We start from the raw sequence: 23,929 nt of genomic DNA, 5'->3' as shown, positions 1-23,929 counted from the left end.
GACGTTTGATCCAAATTATAAGTAACTGAACTCAGCCATCACTCTTCAGGAAGCTGCTTTTGATGAATTTGGTGGGCATTTACTAATAATCAGACATCCAGACTGGGGTTGTGATACATGCATGTAAACCAGCAAAGAATGCTTTTGTCCTGCAGCAGGCTGACAAAGATTGTTTATGTACGGTAGCATCAAAGGCCAGTTGGATATGTAGATTTTCGGGGTGCTGACTAAAAGAGTGATTAAATGGGACAGCGAATAGGGAGGACTTTCTGGAGACAGGTCTTGAACCCTGTTAATGAACCGTGTTTTGAAAAGTTTAAGACACGTGGTTTGGCCAGAAGAAGAAAGAGACTTCCAGGTGCAAGAACAGTGAGGAGCCCGTGGGTCTTGGGATTATCTGTCCACGGATCACCCCCTCTTTATTGCTTTGGCAAGAGTTTCGAGGAGTTTTGAGCCCTTATATGGAGTTTATTCTCTTTGCAGTATCCAGCAATCAGCCTGGTCTTTTAGCCAGTGTTCCTCAACCAAAAACCCAGCCCCCACCCAGCCAACCCCTACCGCAGTCTCAGCCCAAGCAGCCTCAGGCTCCGCCCACCTCACAGCAGCCGCCTTCCGCGCCGGCCCCGGCTCTGCCCGCCCAGGCCCAGGCCACGCCCCAGCACCAGCAGCAGCTCTTCCTCAAGCAGCAGCCTCCGCAGACAGCGCCGCCGGCGCAGCAGCCAGCGGGCACGTTCTACCAGCAGCCGCAGCAGCAGGCCCAGGCTCCACAGGTAAGGTGGTGAATCCGACCCGCACTTTGATCTGCGACGAGGCCCACTAGGTGCAGGGGTCTTCCTTGAGAAGCCCCGGGAAGACAGAGCCACGGCACACCACTGTCACACACAGGTAGACACCGAAGCCTGGTTCAGCGGAGCCCTCACTGCACGACTCGCGCCTCTCCCCCTCTTCTCAGGCCGTGGGGATTCTGCACCTCACTGAGGAGGCTCAGCAAGAGCGCTGGTTTTTCAGGACACTCTCTTGGTTCTTTTTTCCTGACGGGACACCATTCTCAAACGGAAACAAAAAACCAGCTATTTCTTATCATCCAGTAGTGTTTAATTCTTCCTGTGTCTTAATTTAAATTGGTTTGTATATTTTTTCACGTTTTTTAATGATATATCTTTATGTCCCCTTTTATCTATAGGTGCCTTTCTCCTCTTATTTTTCCTCCTTTGCCACTTTCTTTTTTTTTAAGAACCTGGGTCATTTGTCCTGTGTAATTTCCCACATCCTGAATTTGGTCGATAGCATCCCCATGGTGCTGTTTAATATGTCCCACCACCCCCTGTGTAAACTGGTAATTTCTTGAGGCCTCTCAATATTTGCTTCAGGATGATAGTTCTTTGTTCTTCTGGTTACATCACATCAGGAGACATAGAGTAGTCTCACTTTATCTGTGGGGGATACGTTCTAAGACCTGCAGTGAATGCTTAAAACCATAGCTAGTACCAGCCTGATATATAATATGTTTTTTCCTATACATACATACCTGTGACAACATTTAATTTATAAATTAGGCACAATAAGAGATTAACATAGTAGCTAATAATAAAATATAGCAATTATAATATACTGTAATAAAAAGTATGTGAATGTAGTCTCTCTCAAAATATTCTTGCAATGTAAATTGCCTACTTGATGAGCTGAGGTAAGGTGAATGACATGGACTTTGTGACATAACTTTAGGATACTATTGATCTTCTAACCATGGGTCAGAAGGAGGATCATATGCTTCCCGGGGATCCTGGATCATGGAGCCATGTTGATGGTTGGGTGTCGGGAGCAGATGATGTCAATGGTTGGAGATCCCAGGCAGGTGCAAGGGATGGTGCAAGGTTTCATCACGCTGCCCAGAACAGCATGCAATTTAAAACTTATGGATTGCTTATTTCTGGAATTTTCCATTTAATATTTTCATATCACTGATCACCATGGGTACCTGAAACTGTGGAAAGCAAAACTGCAGATAAAGTTTGGTTGTCCTCTATTTTATTAATATTAAGATCAATCAGTGTATTTGGTGTTGTCTTGTCTAATCCAATCACTTAATATTCATCTTCAGTTTGTTTCCTAAGTCCCTTAATTCATTAGAGGTTATAATGTGCTGATACTGAAAGGTTGTTGCTGAATGATTAGACGCGGGATTCTTGGCCTCCAGAGGAAACGAATTCAATTTGGGGCCAGAGACGAGGCTTGATTGCTTAGAGCTTTTGTGTAATAAAGTTGTATTAAAGTATAAAGGAGATAGAGAAAGCTTCTGACATAGGCATCAGAAGGGGGCAAAAGAGTACCCCCCTCCTAGTCTTTAGCTGTATGTTATACAGTCACTCACAGTCTGTTAATGAAAAGAAAGGAATGTCATAAAATTTAGAATGGCACCAGATAATTCATCCCTTGCCATAAAACGATTGACTTGAATCTTGTAGAAGGGCAGAATACCAACAAATAGTTTCGTTTACATAGATTAGGGGAACAATACCTGAGTAAGTAAGTTAGGCCATTTGGCAGAACCAACTTGAAGATAGAGTCTGGGGTTCATTAACATAGCTTAAGACAACATTTCCATATGAAAAAGAAATGTATTGGTTAACTCAAGGTTTGAGAGTAGTTAGCTTCAGGTGAGACCAGGTGTCATGGCAACACAGCATTTTAAGAGAAACCTCCTTTTAAATTTGTATAGAGAAGGAAAGACATATTGCTGGTTTGTTTCTTCCTGCCGCTTAAGAGAGATAAAAATGTCTGGCACCTGCAGCCTCTTTCCTCCTTTTGGAGACCCCTGGCCTTCCTGCCTGTTACCCTCTCAGTACTCTAGCATTTTGTCTTCATTTAGGAGATGGAATTTTTCTGTAAAGAACTTTTTCATCAAGTATTTGATTATCCTGAGGTACTGTTTGTACAGAAAGGGCAGAAAAAAATGTATGACTCTTTCCCTGTGTTTACCAGTTTTCAGAATAATGAGTTTGTTCCTAGTACCATCCAAAGGTGAACAATGAAGATTTTGTTTTGCTCTTAGTATCACTATGAATTCATGCATCTTAATATTGGGTTGGCCAAAAAGTTCATTCATATTTTTCTGTAGGATACTACAGGAAAACCCAAATGAACTATTTGGCCAACCCAATATATTTGATATGTTTCTGTATATTACTATTAAAAAAATTGTTCTAACTGTCCCAAGTTTGGCCAGTGAAAGTCTCTTCAAATTGGCTCCTGGGTCCTTTGGCTCTGACTCCAGTAAGCTTTAATGTGCCTTTGTTATTTGATGTAACAGGCTGTTCCAAGATCATTCTGCCCTTGATTTGGAGTCAGCCATTTCTCTAAAGAGCTGTTTCCCTTTCATGGAAATGGTATTTTGAGACCACAGTCTTGCTTCTAGGGCTTTATTGTTGTTGTTCAGTCACTAAGTCATGTCTGGTCTTTGCAACTCCATGGACTGCAGCATGCCAGACTTCCCTGTTCTTCACTGTCTCCCAGAATTTGCTCAAACTCATGTCCATTGAGTCACTGATGCTATCTAACCATCTTCTCCTCTGTCATGCCCTTCTCCTTTTGCCTTCAATCTTTCCCAGCATCAGGGTCTTTTCCAGTGAGTCAACTTTTCACATAAGGTGGCCAAAATATTGGAGCTTCAGCCTTAGCATCAGTCCCTCCAATGAATATTCAGGGTTGATTTCCTTTAGGATTGACTGGTTTGATCTCCTTGCAGTTCAAAGGACTCCCAGGAATCTTCTCCAGCACCACAGTTTCAAAGCATCAGTTCTTCAGCACTCAACTTTCTTTATGGTCCAACTCTCTCATCCATACATGACTGCAGGAAAGACCATAGGTTTCACTGTATAGATCTTTGTCGGCAAAGGGTCTCTGCTTTTTAATACACTGTCTAGGTTTGTCATAGCTTTTCTTCCAAGGAACAAACGTCTTTTAATTTCATGGCTGCAGTCACCATCTGCATTGATTTTGGAGCCCAAGAAAATAAAATCTGTCACTGCTTCCACTTTTTCCCCTGCTATTTCCCTTGCTAGGGATATCCATTTGCTAATAGGTTGGTTATTATTTTTAGACCTTTTCCATGAACAGTTAGGGCATGTATTTGGTTTTTTTCTTAATAAAATGTATATCATGAATTCAAATTTATATTTCTAAAGCAGATTTGTAATTACAGGATTTTTAACTTCTTGGATTTTATATTTGTATTTGTCTCATCTGGAAATCTTGATTCCTAACAACATTAACATAATTCTTAATTGATTTATATTTTCAAGATAATACCAATATGGTAACTGAAAACTATTTAATATTTCTTAACTGTTTTAGTTTCTAGAAGTTTGGCTATTAATGTGATATACAAGTTTGTTTGCTTTGTTTTGCTTTTAGTTGTTGCTTTGTAATTTTGGTTTAATTTTGTTTTGTGAGAATTTAAAACATTTGCATAGTTTCAATCTACAGTATTCTCTTCCTTCCATCCCCCATAGAGAGGTATCTGTCATTTCTCTTTACAACTTGAGAGTGTTCCTAAGGCAATCTAGCATAGTTTATCCAGTCACTCCCTGTTGACAGACATTTGGTTGTTTCTAGCATTTTGCTGTTGTAAGTAAACAGCTATTTATTGACATCTGCCTTTTTTGCTAACTCTTTAACTTCGCCCCAGTAGACAAATAGTGTCTTCCCAGTTAATTTTATAACTAGCAATAGGGATATCAAAAATAAGATCCTGATTTTTGTGCATCAGTAGGCCATTTTTTAAGCTGTGTTTTTGTGTCTGACACACAGTCCTTAGCAGTGGGGAGTAGAGAAGCATTCCTATCCTTTGGAAGTTTACAAAAGAGTATAACTTGAAACCATGCTACCAGTATGAGACAAAATATCATTACGTAGTACAGTATACTGAGTGTTCTGAATGTTTAAAGGAGGAAGTTTAATGAAGAGAGCTATTGGGAAATAATTTTCAGAAAGGCTTGAGAGGACTTACTAGCTGGGCTGACATTTAGGTTATTCTCTTCAGTGTCATCATTGCTTCGTCCAGTTCATGTAGGGAAGAATTTTAATCCTGGCTATTTCAAAATCCCTTTGTAAGAGGGATAACTTCTGTGAGTGGGAGTTCATTTGTTAGCTTCTGTTACACGGCAGCATGTGAAGTCACAAGGTGTAAGTCAGATGGATACCCTCAGGCCAGGCACAGACACCCCTCGGAAGCCAGTCTTCAGTGCAGGAGGCAGGTAGTGCAGTGGCCGGAGCCTGGCAGCATAAGGTGGTGCTGTGTTTAAGCGCAATGCCCTGCAGTTCCCCTCATGAGTTTTCCGGCCAAGCCAAAAGACGCCTGCCTACCCTTGCCTTTGCCTTCAGTGCTGGTCTTAGCTGTTATTGAGGCATTTTCATCCTTTGTGGAGTATGGCTCTGAAACAGGCTTTTACTCACCTCCTCCTTCTTGGCCCCCTTCCCCCTGCTCAGTTTCAGGCAGTACATCCGGCAGCCCAGCAACCAGTGATTGCTCAGTTCCCCGTGGTATCCCAAGGAAGCTCTCAACAGCAGCTGATACAGAACTTCTACCAGCAGCAGCAGCAGCAGCAACAGCAGCTGGCCACAGCCCTGCATCAACAACAGTTGCTGACTCAGCAGGCTGCCTTGCAGCAGAAGGCCGCAGTGGCAGCCGTACCACAGCCCCAAGCACAGCCGGCCGCAGCAGCCCCGCCAGCCCCTGCCCAGGAGCCAGCGGTGAGAGTCAGCCAGAAGAGGAGCCCGCAGTGAGGGCTAGGGGGAGGGTGGGCAAGAGGCGGCAGCAGCTGGTGAGGGAGCTGCTGGACCAAGGCTTGGCTGCTCCCCCACCCTGGTGGTTAAAATATTTGATCTTTTCCCAATGTATCCAGGCAGAGGATGAAGTATTCGATAGAAGCTTAAGGTTTTAGAAAAATGATTCTAAGTTGCTCATGGAAAGTGAACTTGTTTACAAGACATAAATAAACTCACAGACATGGGAAACAAACTTATGGTTATCAAAGAGGAAAGGAGGGGAGAGGGATAAATTAGGAGTTTGGGACTAATAGAAGACAAACTTTCTCGTTTCTCACCCTAATATTAGAGCAGTGGGAAGAGCTGTCCTTTGTGTCTACTGGTGCCAGTGTCGAGCAGTCAGAGACCAAAGTAGAGTTAGAGCTAATCCCTTTCCTGTCTTCAGAGGGCAGTGTGACCACTGTGGCCTTGCCAGTCTCAGAAGGTTCATGTAGGCCCCCCACCTTTACCCTGAGTTCTGACCGTGTGTGCTTGTTCTTTGTCTTGAATGACATTACCGGCCACTTCATACAAGTATGCAGTACCTTCAAGAGCCTGCTTTCTGAGACTGTTTGCTGTGGCCTGATGCCCCTCTGGGCACCAGAGCATCTGACTATTATTTGAGCCCTCTGGTCAGTTTAGAAATTGGGCATGTTCACTTCTAGATATTGGCTGAGTTTAGAATCAGGACCTCTACACGCTCTTCTGATTCACCTCCACGGGTATATCCTCAGGCACATGATACTTTGGCCTTTAATGAGTGTCCTTAATTCTGTACTCACAGAGTGACGGTAATAGAAAACTTCATAGTGATGGTAAAGGGCATTTTATATCCCCAGTTGATGGAGTATCACAGCTATTATCATTCCCAGGCAAGTCCAACCAACAGAGGAACAAGGAAAAGTAAGAAACTGTCTTTCTAAGGATTGATTTCTAATAGAGTTTTGTCACTGATCTTAAACCAGAAAACCTACATCCCTTCAAAAGGAAACAGCGCCATAAATAGACTGTCTTCTCTGAGTCTCAGCTCAGTGTCTTTACACCTGCATTTCTGAAATAGCTCGATCTTCCTGCGGGCATGTGGTAGACAACCATTCTCTGTATTTTTAACAAGTAACAGAGTTCCTCTTGCTGATGGGAAAAGAATTAAAAAAAAACTGTCGTATCATGTAGCTGAAATTTTGTCTCATCCAGTCCTCTAATGGAATTGGAAACTGAGGCCCAGGCTAGAATGGGAATCACCCGAGATACATAGACCAACAGCAGCAGAGCTGGGGCAAGAATTGAAGAATCCTGATCTGTGTTCAAGGGGAACAGCTGGGCTCATCCAGGGTAATGGCAGTGCTGCCACTGACTGTCCACTTCTCTCGGGAACCCTCTCTGCTGACCCTGGACAGAATATCCACTTTCCTAAGAATGAACTGTGATCCTTCTCCATGTTTTCTGGATGAAAAAATACTTGAGCACTTTGTTCAGGGGAAGTTGGTTAAGAATACAGAGAGGGGACAAGAGCAGAACAGGCTTCAGCCAGGAGCCAGAGTTTCCCGGCCTTGACCCTTCCCTTTCTCCCATGACTTTGTAGGACTTACCTAGAGAAGCAAGTAAGTGAATGTAAATTGTACCGTGCAGCCCTTTCACAGCAGGGATGTGGCCATATCCCACAGGGGTTTACTACAGTCTTAATGATCAACACAGGCATGGAAGCAGCATTCCACATTCCAACAACCTAACTATGCAGTCATAAAAGTCATGGTTATAAAAGTCTGTACAACAGTATGGAAATGCTCATGGGATAATGCTAAAGGAGAGATGAAATTACAGGAAGAGTTTGTCCTTGAAAAAGACGTAAATATAAGATACCAAATATAAGGTAAGAACAATTGTACTTGAGTATTGGAGTGGAAGTTGAGGTGGTTTTTCTTCCCTTGTCTATATTCTTATATTTCTTAATGTGATTATACTTCTTTCATAGTTATGTATTTTGCTTTTTAAAAAATCTTTGGCAAGATAGACATCTTGAGTCTACCCTGCTTCTCTCCCACTGGGTTATATGTCTCCCTCTTCCCCCTTCATAATCTCATTTTTGGATGAGGAAGCATCATTGTGCAAAAAAGAGAGTCCTGAGCATGGATTCTACCCTCAATTGATCCTGTGACCTTGAGCAAGCACTTAACCTCAGGGATCTTTGGTCTTATAATTTCTAAAATGAGGGAGTTGGAATTCATGCTGTTTCAGATCCCTCTTGAGTCTTCAGTCTGAAATTCTGATTGGAAATAAAACTGCTAGACAAGGCTATTGTGGGATGTGGGTGGATGGGTGGTAGCCACTTTGAATTGGTAGCTGTGATAGGATAAGGTGTCATCATGACAGAAGCACATGTTCTCTAGTGTGCCGCATACAGAGATTAAGTGAGAAGAAGGGAAAGTGTTCTCCCAGTAGTTTGGACTCTTCAAAATAAAGGGCCTCAACAGTTGAGTACCCTTTTTAGAGTAATGAATGTCCTAAAATGGGGCTCTGGGCTTCTTCACAGAGCACTTTGCTTCTCCCTCAGAGATGCAGTAAGCTGCTTTACCCTCTGACCATAATTTGGTCAATATTAGGACCTTATATCATTTCATTCATTCAGTTGGTGAGTGGTTGTGTACTCTTACATGCACACAGCTTGCCTCAGTAAAATGAAAGCCTGAGTCAGCATAAGGACAGAAACCCCCAGGCTATCAGCATCCTGACCCAAGTAGCTGGATACTAGTCTCTGGAATCTCTCCCAGGGCCAAGCTTTGGAGACATAGAATGTAGGAGCTGACCTGCAACATGGAGGGACAGCTCCACTCTGAGATGAGAGACTGGAGGGAAGGGATAGTTCAACCCCTGAGGCATTGAATAGTCTTAAATTCCTTTATCTCTGGATTGACAGTTAAGGAAGAAAAGATTAGGTGTTCCTCTTTAACCTTTTTAATTTGATCATTTTCTTGACATGGAACTTTGTAGATTATGGCTTATGCTTAAAAACTCACCACATGGGAACGAGGATGTTCCCTCCAGTTTGTTTTTCTGTGGTGACAGTGCATCTTGCCTGCGTTCTTTTTTTAAGAAGGTCCACATCTCATATTATTAGGTCAGTCATTATCAAGGGCTTTAAAACTTTTTTCTTATTGTATCCTCTACCTTGTTCTTTGGTGCCATTTCCAAAAGTAAGATTGTAACAGATTAATCCAACTGCCTCCATGCTTACATTTTCTCAGAGGTCACTGCAGAAACAGAATCCTGCAAGACCCATCCTGTCAATGAAACAGAGTGTTAACAGCAAAAGCAAAAAAGAACTGCCATCTCTTAATCACAGTGAAATTGTCTCACTTATTTCTAACTCGTAGTCTGTGTTCTGTCAGAAAGTCAGGGATCTCTTAGCAGAACTCATTCAGCTCAAATGTGTTTTAGCTGGAGGTGAGCCTTTGTTGGCTTGTGACTCGGGTAGTGGAATGCTTGAAGCCTACCCTTTGGAGGCATTCTGAATGAATTTTGAAAGCAGAAAGTGGTCCTTTAGGAAACTTTCTAGATCTTTAGACCTAGGAATGACTTCTGCAGCCTTTGAGTCGACTTGCATATGGTTACCTTGTTTATTATTGCTGATGAAAACTGAAATGTATATATAAACACCAGGTAAGTAACTCTGTTGGTATCAGGCTCAAGGCTGCATCTCAGATTGTCAAGAAAGCCTAGACAATCTGGGTGTTATTGAGAAACTGTGCCATTTGAACCATATGTTAGCTCTCACATGGCATTTTTTTGTTATACCTGTCTGCTTATTTGATTTTCCTCTCCTCTCCCACCCCTCCCCCCTTTCTTGAACACTTTCATCTCTCTTCCTAGCAGATTCAGGCCCCAGTAAGACAACAGCCAAAGGTTCAGACAACCCCACCTCCTACCATCCAGGGGCAGAAACTTGGATCTCTCACTCCTCCATCATCCCCCAAGGCCCAGCGTGCTGGGCACAGGCGAATTCTCAGCGACGTGACCCACAGTGCAGTCTTTGGGGTCCCTGCCAGCAAATCAACCCAGCTGCTCCAAGCAGCTGCAGCTGAGGCCAGTCTCAATAAGTCCAAGTATGTACTGCTTCTGTGGGCCAGGGCTGCTGGGGGGCCATTGCTGTATAATTTTTGCTATGTACATAATTGTGTATAGATGTATGTATAGGGGTGCGTGTCTGGGTTTAATAAGAAACTGAATTTTCCTGTAGTGCATAGATCAGACTGATCTTAAAAAATAATTTTTTACTTGCCTCACTATTTCAGTCTCTCATCCATCCCATACTGTGTAGAGTGTTTCCTAAATTCTTGATCTGACCAAATCTCTCCATGCGGATAACATTTCCTTGACTCCCCATTTTCTGTGGAATAATATCTGAACTGACTGATTAATAGGTCAAGGCCTATTGTGTCACACTGGTAGAACTGCCACTCTCCTTCTGGTCCACTTAGGAAATGCTTATTTGTTCATTAAGATCCACATACACAGTTATTTTTTCTTTGACCCTTCCTCTGGTATCATATATAATTTTGTCTGAACTCTCTTTGAGCATGTATCACACTGTATTATTTGTTTGTATGTCTAGCTGACCTGGCCTGTAGGTTTGTCCGTAACAAGCACCATGGTTTAACCAGCCTTAGTAAATCTGGTGACAGGCTCTGTGCCTGACAGCAAGTAGATCACAATGAGTGTTTGTTGCGTAAATGCAGTGTCAAACCCTCGACTTTCTTGGAACCATGTACTAAAGTTAAAAATCTTTAAGTCATTAGCTAAATGCAAAGGGCATCAAGAGAGACTTTAGAAGAAATTAAGTAATGATACACAGGAGCCCAGGATGGTGGTAACTGTCTCTGTTGCTCTTTAACTGTGATGGTGTCCACTGATGCTGGACCCTGACAGATGTGAAGCAGCGGGAATAGGCCTAAGCCTCTCTGGGGCCAGTTGTGAATGTTACAGTGGTGACCACAGGATGCACGAGCCCAGCAACAGGTTGGTCTAGGATCCTGAATGAAAGAACTCGCAAATGAGGCCAAAAATCTAATAAGCGAGAGATTAAAGAAGTAATGAGAGATAGTGAATCACAAAAGAAAGAGAGATGTTTGTTTCACACAGTGGAAAGGGCCTCTGTGGAAACTTCCATTGCCTCAGGAAGACCTTTTAGAAAAATACTGTGGAAAATAATGGTTTGACTTAGAAAATAATTTGATCTTGAAACAAGAATAGATTGACCCTTTTCAACCTTCATGTGTCTTTTTATTTCGTGGGGATGGGAACCTACCTAGGTCTGCAACCACCACTCCTTCAGGCTCCCCTCGGGCCTCCCAGCAAAATGTTTATAATCCTTCAGAAGGTTCTACGTGGAATCCCTTTGATGACGACAATTTCTCCAAACTCACAGCTGAAGAACTGCTAAACAAGGATTTTGCCAAGCTGGGGGAAGGTGAGTAATCAGTACCTTTTTGAGGATATTGAACCTTAATTCTAGAGGGGTATGCTTGTGAAAATGTAGGCTTGGACCCAAGACTTGACTTTGAAGTCTGTGTGCAAATCAATTTATATTTTCACTAGAGCCCCATTGTCCTCAGGAAATCCTGGCCGTGTTGTGGGGGCAGCCGGGAGAGTCGGAAACATTTAGGACAGGTTTGGTAGCAGAGATCAGGATGATAGTGTCAAACACATTTACTCTTTGGAGGTGTGTAATGGCACCTTGTCCTAAGTGGGTGTATTATCCCAGAGGATCATAACTGCTCACCCTGAGAGTGTGACCTCACTGAATCTTTGTGATCAGAATTCTCTGCTCCTGTTGACTGACCATGGAGAGGAGATCAAATAAGTAGAAGATACTGTTTCCACCCTCAAATCCACCGGTTAATTTGAAAGGCAGGATGCCTACACACACACACACACACACACACACACCCTTCAGAAAACAACAGTATATACCAGCTAATTTGAAAGGCACACACACACACACACCTTCAGAAAACAACAGTATATATCAGCTAATTTGAAAGGCAGGATGCCTATACATACACACACACACACACACACACACACACACACACACACCCCTTCAGAAAATAACAGTATATACCAGCTAATTTGAAAGGCAGGAAGATACTGTTTCCACCCTCAAATCCACCGGTTAATTTGAAAGGCAGGATGCCTACACACACACACACACACACACACACACCCTTCAGAAAACAACAGTATATACCAGCTAATTTGAAAGGCAGGATGCCTACACACACACACACACACACACACCCTTCAGAAAACAACAATATATACCAGCTAATTTGAAAGGCAGGATGCCTACACACACACACACACACACACACACACACACACACACACACACACACACACCCCCTTCAGAAAACAACAGTATATACCAGCTAATTTGAAAGGCAGGATGCCTACACACACACACACCCTTCAGAAAACAACAGTATATATTAGCTAATTTGAAAGGCAGGATGCCTATACATACACACACACACACACACACACCCCTTCAGAAAACAACAGTATTTACCAGCTAATTTGAAAGGCAGGATGCCTACACACACACACACACACACCTTCAGAAAACAACAGTATATATCAGCTAATTTGAAAGGCAGGATGCCTACACACACACACACTCTCACTCTCTCTCTCTCTTCAGAAAACAACAGTATATACCCTGGGAAAATTCTTCAATATGATACAGTTTAAAAAAAAGTACCTCAGTGTCAACAAAAGCACAGGCTAAAAGAATGATCAGAATGGAGTGAATGATAACAGCTTTGACCAAACATTTTAGTTTCATTATTTCATGGACATCTGGTGGCTCAATGGCAAAGAATCTGCCTGCCAATGCAGGAGATGCAGGTTCGATCTCTGGGTTGGGAAGATTCCCTGGAGAAGGAAATGGCAACCCACTTCAGTATTCTTGCCTGGAAAATTCCATTGACAGAGGAGCCTGGCGAGCTACAGTCCATGAGGTTGAAAAGAGTTGAACATGACTTAGCAACTAAACAACAACAAATCCAAATGCTTTCTTGCCCTTTTTTTTTTCAGTCTTCATAGTGAATAGGATTTAATTTCCTTTGACATTCATTGTCAATTTGTGCTATCATCATGCATACCAGTTATTGCTCTGGATTATAAACAGAAGCACCTTCACAGACTATTGAAAATTAGTATTTTGCACTCTATTAAGTGACGCCCTAGTTTTAAAATTCTTCTTTAAAATTTTAATAATTTCCTGTCACTCTTCTTGTTAGTCAGCTGTTGGCTTTTACATTAAGCTGTTGTCGTTGTGCCCGTCCCTCATAACATCTCACCACTGCCATCTCTCTCCTCACTTGCTCTCCTAACTGCTTCTAATGTGGAAAACAGATCATCACACTCATTAGAATTATGTAGAGATAAATGGACTCAGTGTGAAGGCTGGAGGCATTCTGCTCTGAGTAATATGCTCAAGCTTTAGGGCTTTAGACTTCTTTCTTTCCTCAGCTGTTTCTCAGTTACTGCAGTGGCTAGATAAAGACCTTTGAATAGCTAAGGTGTTGCCTTTATGCGGTAAAAACAGTCAAGAGTAGATGTCAGTTTGGAGGATGCCCTTCACCTCCTGCCTGGGTGTGCACTGTGGGATTCTCCTGGGATGAACTGAGTGGTGTTTTATCCCTCCAGGCAAATATCCTGAGAAACTTGGAGGCTCTGCTGAGAGTTTGATCCCAGGCTTTCAACCAACCCAAGGTGATGCTTTTGCTGCTTCCTCATTTTCTGCTGGAACTGGTTAGTATGGCAGACACCTGTAACTCAAGACTTCACTGTTGTCATCTTCCCACTACTGGTTTCCAGTCCACAGATGACCCTAGCATGCCGGCGAGCCCCAGATCCTGGGGCTAGCATATTTTCCATCACTTAAAAGATTTCCTTAAAAAAAAAGGGGGAGGGAATTAAAAAATGATCTAAAGTTACTTTGAATTAGATTGTCAGAATGATCTGGCAGTAATATACAGGATTTGTTCTCTGAAGTCCATAGACATGTTCTTAAGCAAATATTTCTAAATTTCAGAAACATCACTCTGTTATTGTCTTGTAATTGCTTAGGTTCTTTGGAATGACTTGGAGGGTTCTAAGAATTGGATGTTCTATACTATATCTGATTCTGCTGCTGCTTGTTTTTGTGCATGTGTGTCTGTGTTTCTGGGGAGAGAGAGAGACCTTTTTAAATGAGACTTTTAAAAAATTCTAGAAGTAATAATAAAAACCTAATTTTCCCTTTCATTAATAAACAATATATTTTATTTAGTAATTTATAGGAAAACATAGAGAAGGTTAAAAGCCCCATGATCTCATCCTCAAGAAATTAACACAAGAAATACCATTTTGGATACCATTTTGATGTCTGTTAGCAGCATTTAACCCTTTTAGGGTCACAGAGATCTTTTGAGAATCTGAGGAAAGTTACAGAGCTGCTTCTTTATGAACACACAGGTGTCCACTATTCTGTACACACTTTTCACCCTCAATTTATGACTCCAACATGCATTTTTATAGTCACATTTTAAAGCCTGGTTTTTACTTTAGAAATCTTTTAACTTGTGTACATAAAATTCCTTTATATGGGTATATCCTAGTATATTTAGCCAAGTACCTCTTTTTTAAACATGAATTTTATGTCAACATTTTACTGTTATAAATTCCTCAGCAATGGATGTGAGGTTTTGACTATGTTCTTTGTATGGAATCTGATATCCTTCAAAATTGATCTTTTAAATTATATTGATTAATTACTGCTTTTAACTCTTTGTATTCCTTCTTCCTGCTTTCTTTATGTGTGTTAGAAGTTTTTCTAACTGCATAAATTTATTTCTTATTAGAACTTTGGCTGTCATTCGGTAATATTTAATATGTAATGCTCTCTTATTCTTGTTTTCTGGATGTTTTTAAATTTAAGTTTTGATTTCTTCACCCTAAAGTCACTTAAGATATATTTTAGTTGCATTGTGATAATATGGCCTCTGTAACCACAGAGGTAGTTCTTGCTATGGAGGAGCTTTCTGTTGTCCAGTTTGTTATTCCTTTTGTATACATTATATGGGAACTAGTTTTCCATGTTGATAAATGTTAATCTACAACATGATTTTTAATGGAAGAATAGTAACATTGTATCTAACACCACTTTTGACGAACACTTGCTGCTGCTGCTGCCCAGTCGCGTCAGTCGCGTCCGACTCTGCGACGCCATAGACGGCAGCCCAGCAGGCTCCTCTGTCCACAGGATTCTCCAGGCAGGAACACTGGAGTGGGTTGCCGTTTCCTTCTCCTGACGAATGCTTAGGTTGTTATAAATTTTCACCACATAAACATGCCTGCAGCTAAGTTTTTATTTATATCCTTTAAGATTTCCTTAAGATAACTTCTAGGAGATTATTTGCTAAATTAACATATATATGTATTTAAGGCTTTATGGTACCTATTTCCAAATCAGTTTCCAAGAATGCTAATCAAATTTTATTTCAATTAACAATAGATGAGAGTAATTTTCACCTCATTTTCCCACCCAGACCAGCTTAGAGGTTTTAGATAGAAGACACTGTTTACTGGCCATTTCTATTACTTTTGAGATTTGGGTTGTTCGTGTCCTTTTTTTTTTTTTATGGTTCTGTGTTTGTTTTGTTCTTATTAATATGTAAGAGCGCTTCATGTGTCATATATTGCAGGCATTGTGCCCACCAGTTTGTCATTTGTCCTTTATAAGTATTATCTCATCTGACCCTCTCAACAACCCTCGAAGGTTGCCATACCATTTGCGTATCACTTATGGTTGAGGTGACTGAGTACAGACTAGTCTCTTTCCCAGAGTCTCATAGCTAGTAAGTAGCAGAGTTAGGAGACTAACCATTTGGCTCTAGAACTTCCTCTCTCAGGTTTTCTGCCTCATAATAAGGCAAATTTAATAATATTTTCCTAGAAAATCATCTATAGTTTCAAAATTTTTTTTAATAAGATGGAGGAGTACATTGAAATATTCTGTAGTATTTTCTTGGCATACGTCAGTTTTATTGTGTGCGTTTGTGTTTCTCTTTTTCTTGGTAACTCTAACTAGAAACTTGCTGTTTTATTATCTTTCAAAGAGAACTCTATAGAACTGTTTTTCGGTCTTCTAATTCTTTGACTGTTGCTGTTATCTTTTTGATTACAGTTCCCTTTTTTAGGCTCACTTTGCTGATTTCAAAAAGAATACATAGTAAATTTTTTAATTCTTAAAAATAAAAAATTTTAGAGTTTTTCTCTCAATATAAGAGAGATTTTCAACCAGCCTGACTGTGGGGAGGGAGACTGTAATCTCCAGGAAGACTTTTTCACACATAATTTATTACTCCCTTGTCTCCTTGCTCCAGTTGCCCACCCTACCCCAACTTTTGAGGATTATACTGTCGAGAGTGCTTTCTAATAGCTGTGTGTTTCCCTTATAAGAAAAAACTCTCAAGTTTTAACTGTATCTCATAAGTCTTCATATGATATTTTCAGTGTTAATATTTTGAAATAGGCATTGGAGTTATTCAGAAGGTGTACATTTCAAATATTAAATAGTTAAAACTTTTTGTGCATTATTTTTCATTTTTAGCTTTGTTGTCTGGTCTGTAGGATTTTTAAGTTTGTTGGTATTTTGGTCTGGTTTAAAGTGCTCAAATTTGGATATTTAGTTTGACTATACCAAATGTACTCTGCATATAAGTTAAAGAAGCAGGGTGACAATATACAGCCTTGACATACTCCTTTTCCTATTTGGAACCAATCTGTTGTTCCATGTCCAGTTCTGACTGTTGCTTGCTGACCTGCATACAGGTTTCTCAAGAGACAGGTCAGGTGGTCTGGTATTCCCATCTTTTTAAGAATTTTCCACAGTTTATTGTGATCCACACAGTCAAAGGCTTTGGCATAGTCAATAAAACAGAAATAGATGTTTTCTGGAACTCTCTTGCCTTTTCTATGATCCAGTGGATGTTGGCAATTTGATCTCTGGTTCCTCTGCCTTTTCTAAAACCAGCTTGACCATCTAGAAGTTCATGGTTCATGTATTGCTGAAGCCTGGCTTGGAGAATTTGGAGCATTACTTTACTAGCATGTGAGATGAGTTCCATTGTGGGGTAGTTTGAGCATTCTTTTGGCATTGCCTTTCTTTGGGATTGGAATGAAAACTGACCTTTTCCAGTCCTGTGGCCACTACTGAGTTTTCCAAATTTGCTGGCATATTGAGTGCAGCACTTTCACAGTATCATCTTTCAGGATTTGAAATAGCTCAACTGGAATTCCATCACCTCCACTAACTGAGAAACACTGGTCTGGAAGAAGCACAAGCTGGAATCAAGATTGGCAGGAGAAATGTCAGTAACCTCAGATATGCAGACGACACCACCCTTATGGTAGACAGTGAAGAGGAACTAAAAAGCCTCTTGATGAAAGTAAAAGAAGAGAGTGAAAAAGTTGGCTTAAAGCTCAACATTCAGAAAACTAAGATCATGGCATCTGATCCTATCACTTCATGGGAAATAGATGGGGAAACAGTGTCAGACTTTTATTTTTGGGGGCTCCAAAATCTCGGCAGATGGTGATTACAGCCATGAAATTAAAAGACACTGACTCCTTGGAAGGAAAGTTCTGACCAACCTGGATAGCATAGTAAAAAGCAGAAACATTACTTTGCCAACAAAGGTCTATCTAGTCAAGGCTATGGTTTTTTCTGAGTCACGTATGGATGTGAGAGTTGGACGGTGAAGAAAACTGAGCACCGAATAATTGATGCCTTTGAACTGTGGTGCAGGAGAAGACTCTTGAGAGTCGCTAGGACTGCAAAAAGATCCAACCAGTCCATCCTAAAGGAGATCAGTCCTGGGTGTTCATTGGAAGGACTAATGTTGAAGCTGAAACTCCAGTACTTTGGCCACCTCGTGTGAACAGTTGACTCACTGGAAAAGACCCTAATGCTGGGAAGGATTGGGGGCAGGAGGAGAAGGGGACAACAGAGGATGAGATGGCTGGATGGCATCACAGACTCGATGGACATGGGTTTGGGTAGACTCCGGGAGTTGGTGATAGAGAGGGAGGCCTGGTGTGCTGCGATTCATGGGGGTCACAAAGAGTCAGACGACTGAGCAACTGAACTGAACTGATACCAAGTGTATAAAGCATTGGTCATTGTCCTTGAGATAAAATATCACAGTGATGACCACTTATGGTGTGGGTAGGAAAAGAGGGTCGTGGAATAGCCCTCGGAGAGTCTTCTTTGTTGCTGAATCCCAGCATTTAGTACAGTGCTTGGCTCAGTACAGACTTGTTGGATGAAGGAAAGGAGTTGCTTCCTGCCAAAGGACAGGAGCTTGGATTCGTCAATGTTTTGACAAAGGTTCCTAATCATTTTCCATCCAATTCCAGTTTTAATGCCTAATTCTAACTTATTATGTATCTTATGTTTTGTTATTTGTCTGTATGAACTGTTTTTTTTAAGAGTTGTTTTTTTGCTTTTATTTTTGTGTCTTCTCCCCTTTATGCTTACTTTGAAGACTGTAAATGGCAGTTTTTTTAAAGGCCCAACAATTTAGAAAACAGATATTTGAGTAAAATTAGGGCAGTAATAACAGTGAACATATGTTGAATACATGCCACATGCTAAGCACACTAAGTGCTTTTATTCGCTTTCTCCCTAGTGATCCCTCACAAAAGCCCACAAGAGACTGAGTGACCTGCCCAAGATCCCAGGTGGAGAATGACACGAGTAGAGATTTGTACCTGAGCAGCCCAGCACAGTAGCTGTAGTCATGAACACATCTCAGAAATCTTATAAATCAGTGACATTAAACTTTTGCAGACATTACAGAACATCTTTTTCCCTCAGTTTATGCAACATTTTTCTGTGAACATTTGGTGTTTTCTCTGTGTTCATATTTGTAATTTGAATGAAGAAGAATCTTCATTATTTACAAATGAAAGAAAATTATGTCTAAGTCCCAGAAATGAGTATGTCTCCATTTGTATGAAGTTCAGGGTGGCAATATTTTCTGGAAGGTTTCTAATCAAGCTCAGGCGGTTCGCTGATTTTAAAACCTTCTATCCAGTCAAGGGAGGAGCTAAGCAGGAAATGTGGCAATGAGTTGGTGAAGATGACACGGGTTATCAATAACATTTTTATGGTAAAAGCTGCAAAAATGTTAACTAAACTATGTCCATACATTAGAGGAGAAACAGTCAGATGATTAAAACTTGACATTGTACCTCTTTTTTAAAAATAGTTTTTGGTTGACTAATTATATACGTTCATTTGCTAAAACCCCAAAGAAGCAAGATTAAGAAACTCATAACCCTGCTCCAAGAGGAAAACATTGCTAATGTTTTACAGTATTTATGTCCATAGTTTTATTTCTGTATACATACATTTTTTCAAAACGAGTTATGCTATATATATTTTTTCATAATTTATTTTTCTTTGAATATATTTCATTGTATCTCATTTTAAAATATTTCAAAGACTTAAAAGCTGTGGTTTTTACCCTTCTCTTCCTCCATCAACCTTTAACGAAGCTTAGTTAGAAGCCCAGTTTATTGATTATTCTCAAAATGACAGAATTAGATTAGGAGAAGAGTAAGGAGTGGGTGTGACTGTAGTGGAATACAGGGAAGATTTTTGTTTGATAGAACCGTTGTGTATCATTGTTGTGGTACTTAGACTAATTTATACATAGAATCAAATTGCAAGGAACTATATATATACACACACAAATGAATACATGTGAAAACTTGTATAAATGGGATAGAGGTTAGTCAACAGAATTGCACCAGTGTCAATGATAATCAGCTTCAATTATAAGAACTCACCACTGGGGGAAGCTGGTTCACAGGGTTCTATGTACTGCAACTTCCTATTTTTCTTTAATTATTTGAAAATTAAACTTTTTTGTACATCTACTTTATAAAAGGCTAGATTAGATTTTAATTGAGAAACAAGCTGATTAATAAAATGCAAGGTACAGCATGGTGAAGTAGAAACTAGGTGACCTGTGTTTTGATCATGGGTCTGCTGGTGGACCTCTGGTTAGTCTCTTAACTTCTGGGCTTCATTTTCTCTTCTGAAAAATAAGAAAATTGTGCTAGAAAATCCGAAGATCCCTTCAAACTCTGGTATTCCTTAAGGTGTATAGATTTTTTGTAAATCTATAAGTTTGCCAAATACAGAGTGAATGCCAATAGTATGGTAGAGGTTGTCCAGAGGTTAGGGCTTGTCTAACCTTGCAATAGGCAAAAACTCTGTTTCTGTCTCTCTGTTTGCCTAGGATTACATTAGACATTTAGTGATAGAATAGGATTCAGTCCCTAAAAGACCTCACGAGGGAAATGGGTACAAAGGAAATACCTATACCCATATTCTAGATTACAAAATAGAGTTTGTTTACCTACCAAAATGTGTGATAGGGCTAGTAATTGCTGTAGGAATTCTAAAAGAGATTACTCTGGACTGCAGTATCTAAGGAAGAAGAGAAATTTCAGATGTACAGCTATCCTAGTTTCATCATTAACTGCATCTCAGACTGTGCTGCGAGGACCAGAGTATATATCTCATACATATTTTGCTATTACATTGAATTGTATCCACTCATTTCTCTTTATTCTGCCTATAAATTTAGACTTTATAATTTGAGTTGGGTTAATAGATGGTAAATACATCTAGATTTACTTGATGTTTTCTGCTTTTCTCTTTTTCCCTGTCTCCTTGACCGTTCCTTCCCCTCCAACCAACTCCAGCTGAAAAAAGGAAGGGTGGGCAGACTGTGGATTCTAACCTTCCTCTTCTAAGTGTATCTGATCCTTTCATTCCTCTTCAAGTACCTGATGCACCAGGTAGGTAAATAAAACTGAAGTTAAGTTACATCGCAGGGCCTCTTGAGAGTTCTGTTTTAAACACTCTGAGAACAACTTGCAGTCCAAGACCTAATAATAGGTACTGTTCCATATTTTTACTGTGTCTCAATAAAAGGGACAACATTCACTTGGAAGGTGCTTATCCTTAGCAAAGACAGTAAATTCAGCTCAAATTATACCAAATTGTATTCTACATCACATCAGTGTTAAGTCTCATATCCTTGACTGTGTTAATGGTAATGTAAGGCGCCTGTGTATTGCAAAGAACTTTTAGTCCAGTGTGATGATAACAGTGTGTGTGGGGGGAACCTACAAGCACATGATAGAAGGAATAAAATCATAATAGTATAGTATACTAATTGGATTATGAGTGACTTCCTATTCCTGTTTTGTTCTAAAGTGCTTTATTTTTATAAGATAAAAATGCATAATAAAGTTTGATAGGGAATGTGAGTCAGGAGACCTAGGTTCCACTACTTTCCACTATCTGAACTTGACTTTTCATCATCAAGATAAGTAGTTCTAATCTCCCCTACAATCTGCTGTATACTGATTTTTAAGTAAACAGTCTAAAAAGTAAGAAACAGTTAGCGTGGTCTGATTGAAACAGCTTTCGAAACAAAGCTTGGATGCTTTCCAGTTGGGATTCATGATGCCAAAGATTTCTCTCTGCTCCCCTCCTCATCCTCTTAGGGGAAGAGGAGCACCATGTGAGGGACAGAAGTTGCTCTTTCCTTCTTGATCAGTCCCTTTCGAAAAGCAAAGAGATCCAGCCCCTTAGAAATAACTGGCAGTCATTTTGCTGTTGATAGTTTTTCTTTTTCCTCATTCTTATCCCTGTCGATTTCTTGAACTGAAAGAATCTGCTTGGTTTTTTCTTCTCTCCCAAAATGTCAGAGGGATTTATTTGATTGATGGCTTCACAATTGGAAGGGATTGTGATGTGGAAATCCTCTGCTTACAAAACAGACCCACAGCTAGGGTACCAAGACAGTTTTTATTTCTTTATTAGATAGTTTGTTGCCTCTTCTAAGAAGCAGCAGAAATTTGCCTTAATCAGGTAGTATTGTGTGTAACTGGCTGGACCTGGAGGTAGGTCAGAAATACTTAAAATCATTAAGGAATGACTCAGGTAGGATAGTTAAAGAAATGAGAAGATGTCAAATAGAGGTCCTTTTCTCTGTTGCATCTTTCAGGTATGCCTGGCAGGGCCTAGACAGGCCAGTTTCAAGATACCCCTTCAGGTTCATGCCTTGTTCTTACCCAGATAGCCCATGAGCTGCAGAAGCTGGAAGGGTGGCCTCTTGGCACAAGCCAGAGGATGAAAGCATAAATCATACATGTTACTCCTTTGAATTCTCAAATCACTAAGCAAAAAATCCAGGCTTCTTACCACACCCACAAGGCCCTGACGAATCTGGCCCTTGGCTGCCTCTCTGCCCTGAGCTCAGAGCATTCATCTCCTCAGTCTTTCCTTCAGTAAGCTGACCTGATTCCCACCCCAGGGCCTTTGCACTTTCTGGTACTCTGCCTGGAAAGGTTTTCCTTCTTGTCAGTCGACATTTGGGTCTTGAGCTTAAATGCTGTCTTCTCAGTGAGGCCCAATGTGGTCCTGTGGGCGCTGTCAGTCACACTCGCTGGCTTTATTCTTCATAGCACGTATCGTGACATTGTTGGTTTTTGCTTCTTCATTGCCTGTTGTTTGCTTGTTCAGTCCCCACCAGAATGTCAGGTCTGAGGGAGGGGCCTTGTCTATCTTATTTGCCAGTGTACTGCCAGTGTCGGGAATACTGCTGGGCATAGCTGGCACTCACTGAGTATTTGCAGATCAGATGAATAAATTAAATAAAACCTGAGGCTGAAAGGCTTTCGGCAGTCCCATTACTCTCCATTTCTGTCCCCAACCATCAAACCCCAGACTCCTAACTCCATAGCCTTCCATGTGTGACTCCGCCAACCTTGAGCCAGGTCTGCTACCCACTGTTTGAGGAGATATAAACAGCCCACAGCCCACATGTCAGGAAGCTGCCAAACCCCTGGATGAAAGTAGTAGCTAAGCTCAGCAAATCCTCAGTTTCCTCCTTTCATGCTGCTGTCTGGAATTTGGGCTGAGGATGGCATGTGACCATTGTGTCTCTGAATATTTCATTTACTTCAGTGCCCAGGCTGTGGCACATTCAGCATTCAGTTACAGCTCTTTATCCCCATATCCTTCCGTGGCATCTCGAAATACTCCACTGAGGAGAGGACTGAGAATTTAGGGTCTCTGGTCCCATGGCAGACTGCGGGTTTGTCTCCTGCCCCTCAAAGCAAGCAGTTGGTCACTCTCTCCACTCCATGGTGGACAGCGGTCAGGTGTATTGGTTGGTTGGTTTTACAAATGTGCTTTCCCCTCCCACACTCATCCTTCCTGGTGGTGAGTCATGGAACCTCAGTCTCCTGACAACTGTGTCTTTTGTGACTTCACATTTTATTTTATGCTCTTTAAATGTTTACACATATAATTTCCTTTGTGTGTGTCATGTAGTCTTTTGCCTTGTGAATGAGGAAGGGAGGCCCTAATTCTGTGTGACTGAGCTCCTTGCTCTTTAGTGGCCCACAGCTCAAGGCAGCTAATGGTCTCCTTTGCATCCATCCCAGGTCAATCAGGCCTTTGACTAGAGAGCTCAACTTAAGGTTTAGGGAAATACAGTAACAGATTTGAACATGTAAGAGCTTGGTTCTAGCCACTTAGTAGGTAGGTGGTTTTGGTCAAATCACTCCAACCCTGTTCTTGCCTGAAAAATTCCATGGACCAAGGAGACTGACAGGCTACTGTCCATGGGGTTGCAGAGAGTTAGACATGACTGAGAGACTAACATTTCACATGACATAATGCCTCATGGTTCATCCATATTGTAGCATATGTCAGAATTTCCTTTCTTCTTAAGACTGAATAATATTCTATTGTGTTTTGTTCATCCATCTGTCAGTTGACACATGGTTTGCTTCTGTCTTTTGGCTGTTGTGAACAATGCTTCGGGGAACATGACTGTGCAAATATCTCTTAAAACTCAAGATTCTTTGGGGTATGTACCCAAAAATAAAATTACTAGGATGTATGGTAAATCTGTTTTTAATTTTCTGAGGAACTGCCATACTGTTTTCCACACTGACTATACATCTTTACATTTCTGCCAGCAGT

General features: G+C 40.9%; 1 protein-coding gene across 11 annotated transcripts in view; it reads left to right on the top strand.

The window, feature by feature from the left end:
- The window catches only part of AAK1 (AP2 associated kinase 1), a 173,285-nt gene that overhangs the window by 117,237 nt on the left and 32,119 nt on the right, over positions 1–23,929 (top strand). For 4 of the 11 annotated variants that reach the window (XM_070480561.1, XM_070480553.1, XM_070480530.1 and 1 more), the window contains exons 12-17: positions 484–770; positions 5,488–5,751; positions 9,673–9,905; positions 11,112–11,269; positions 13,513–13,617; positions 20,629–20,724. In XM_070480561.1, the coding sequence (XP_070336662.1) occupies positions 484–770; positions 5,488–5,751; positions 9,673–9,905; positions 11,112–11,269; positions 13,513–13,617; positions 20,629–20,724 (1,143 nt within the window). The remainder of the gene's footprint in view (positions 1–483; positions 771–5,487; positions 5,752–9,672; positions 9,906–11,111; positions 11,270–13,512; positions 13,618–20,628; positions 20,725–23,929) is intronic. The other 7 variants (XM_070480534.1, XM_070480591.1, XM_070480538.1 and 4 more) reach the window with 6 other exon arrangements.

This window comes from Odocoileus virginianus, chromosome 2 (assembly GCF_023699985.2).
Source record: "Odocoileus virginianus isolate 20LAN1187 ecotype Illinois chromosome 2, Ovbor_1.2, whole genome shotgun sequence".
In the NCBI taxonomy this organism is placed as follows: Eukaryota; Metazoa; Chordata; class Mammalia; order Artiodactyla; family Cervidae; genus Odocoileus; species Odocoileus virginianus.
This window is presented reverse-complemented; position numbering and strand designations above follow the sequence as displayed.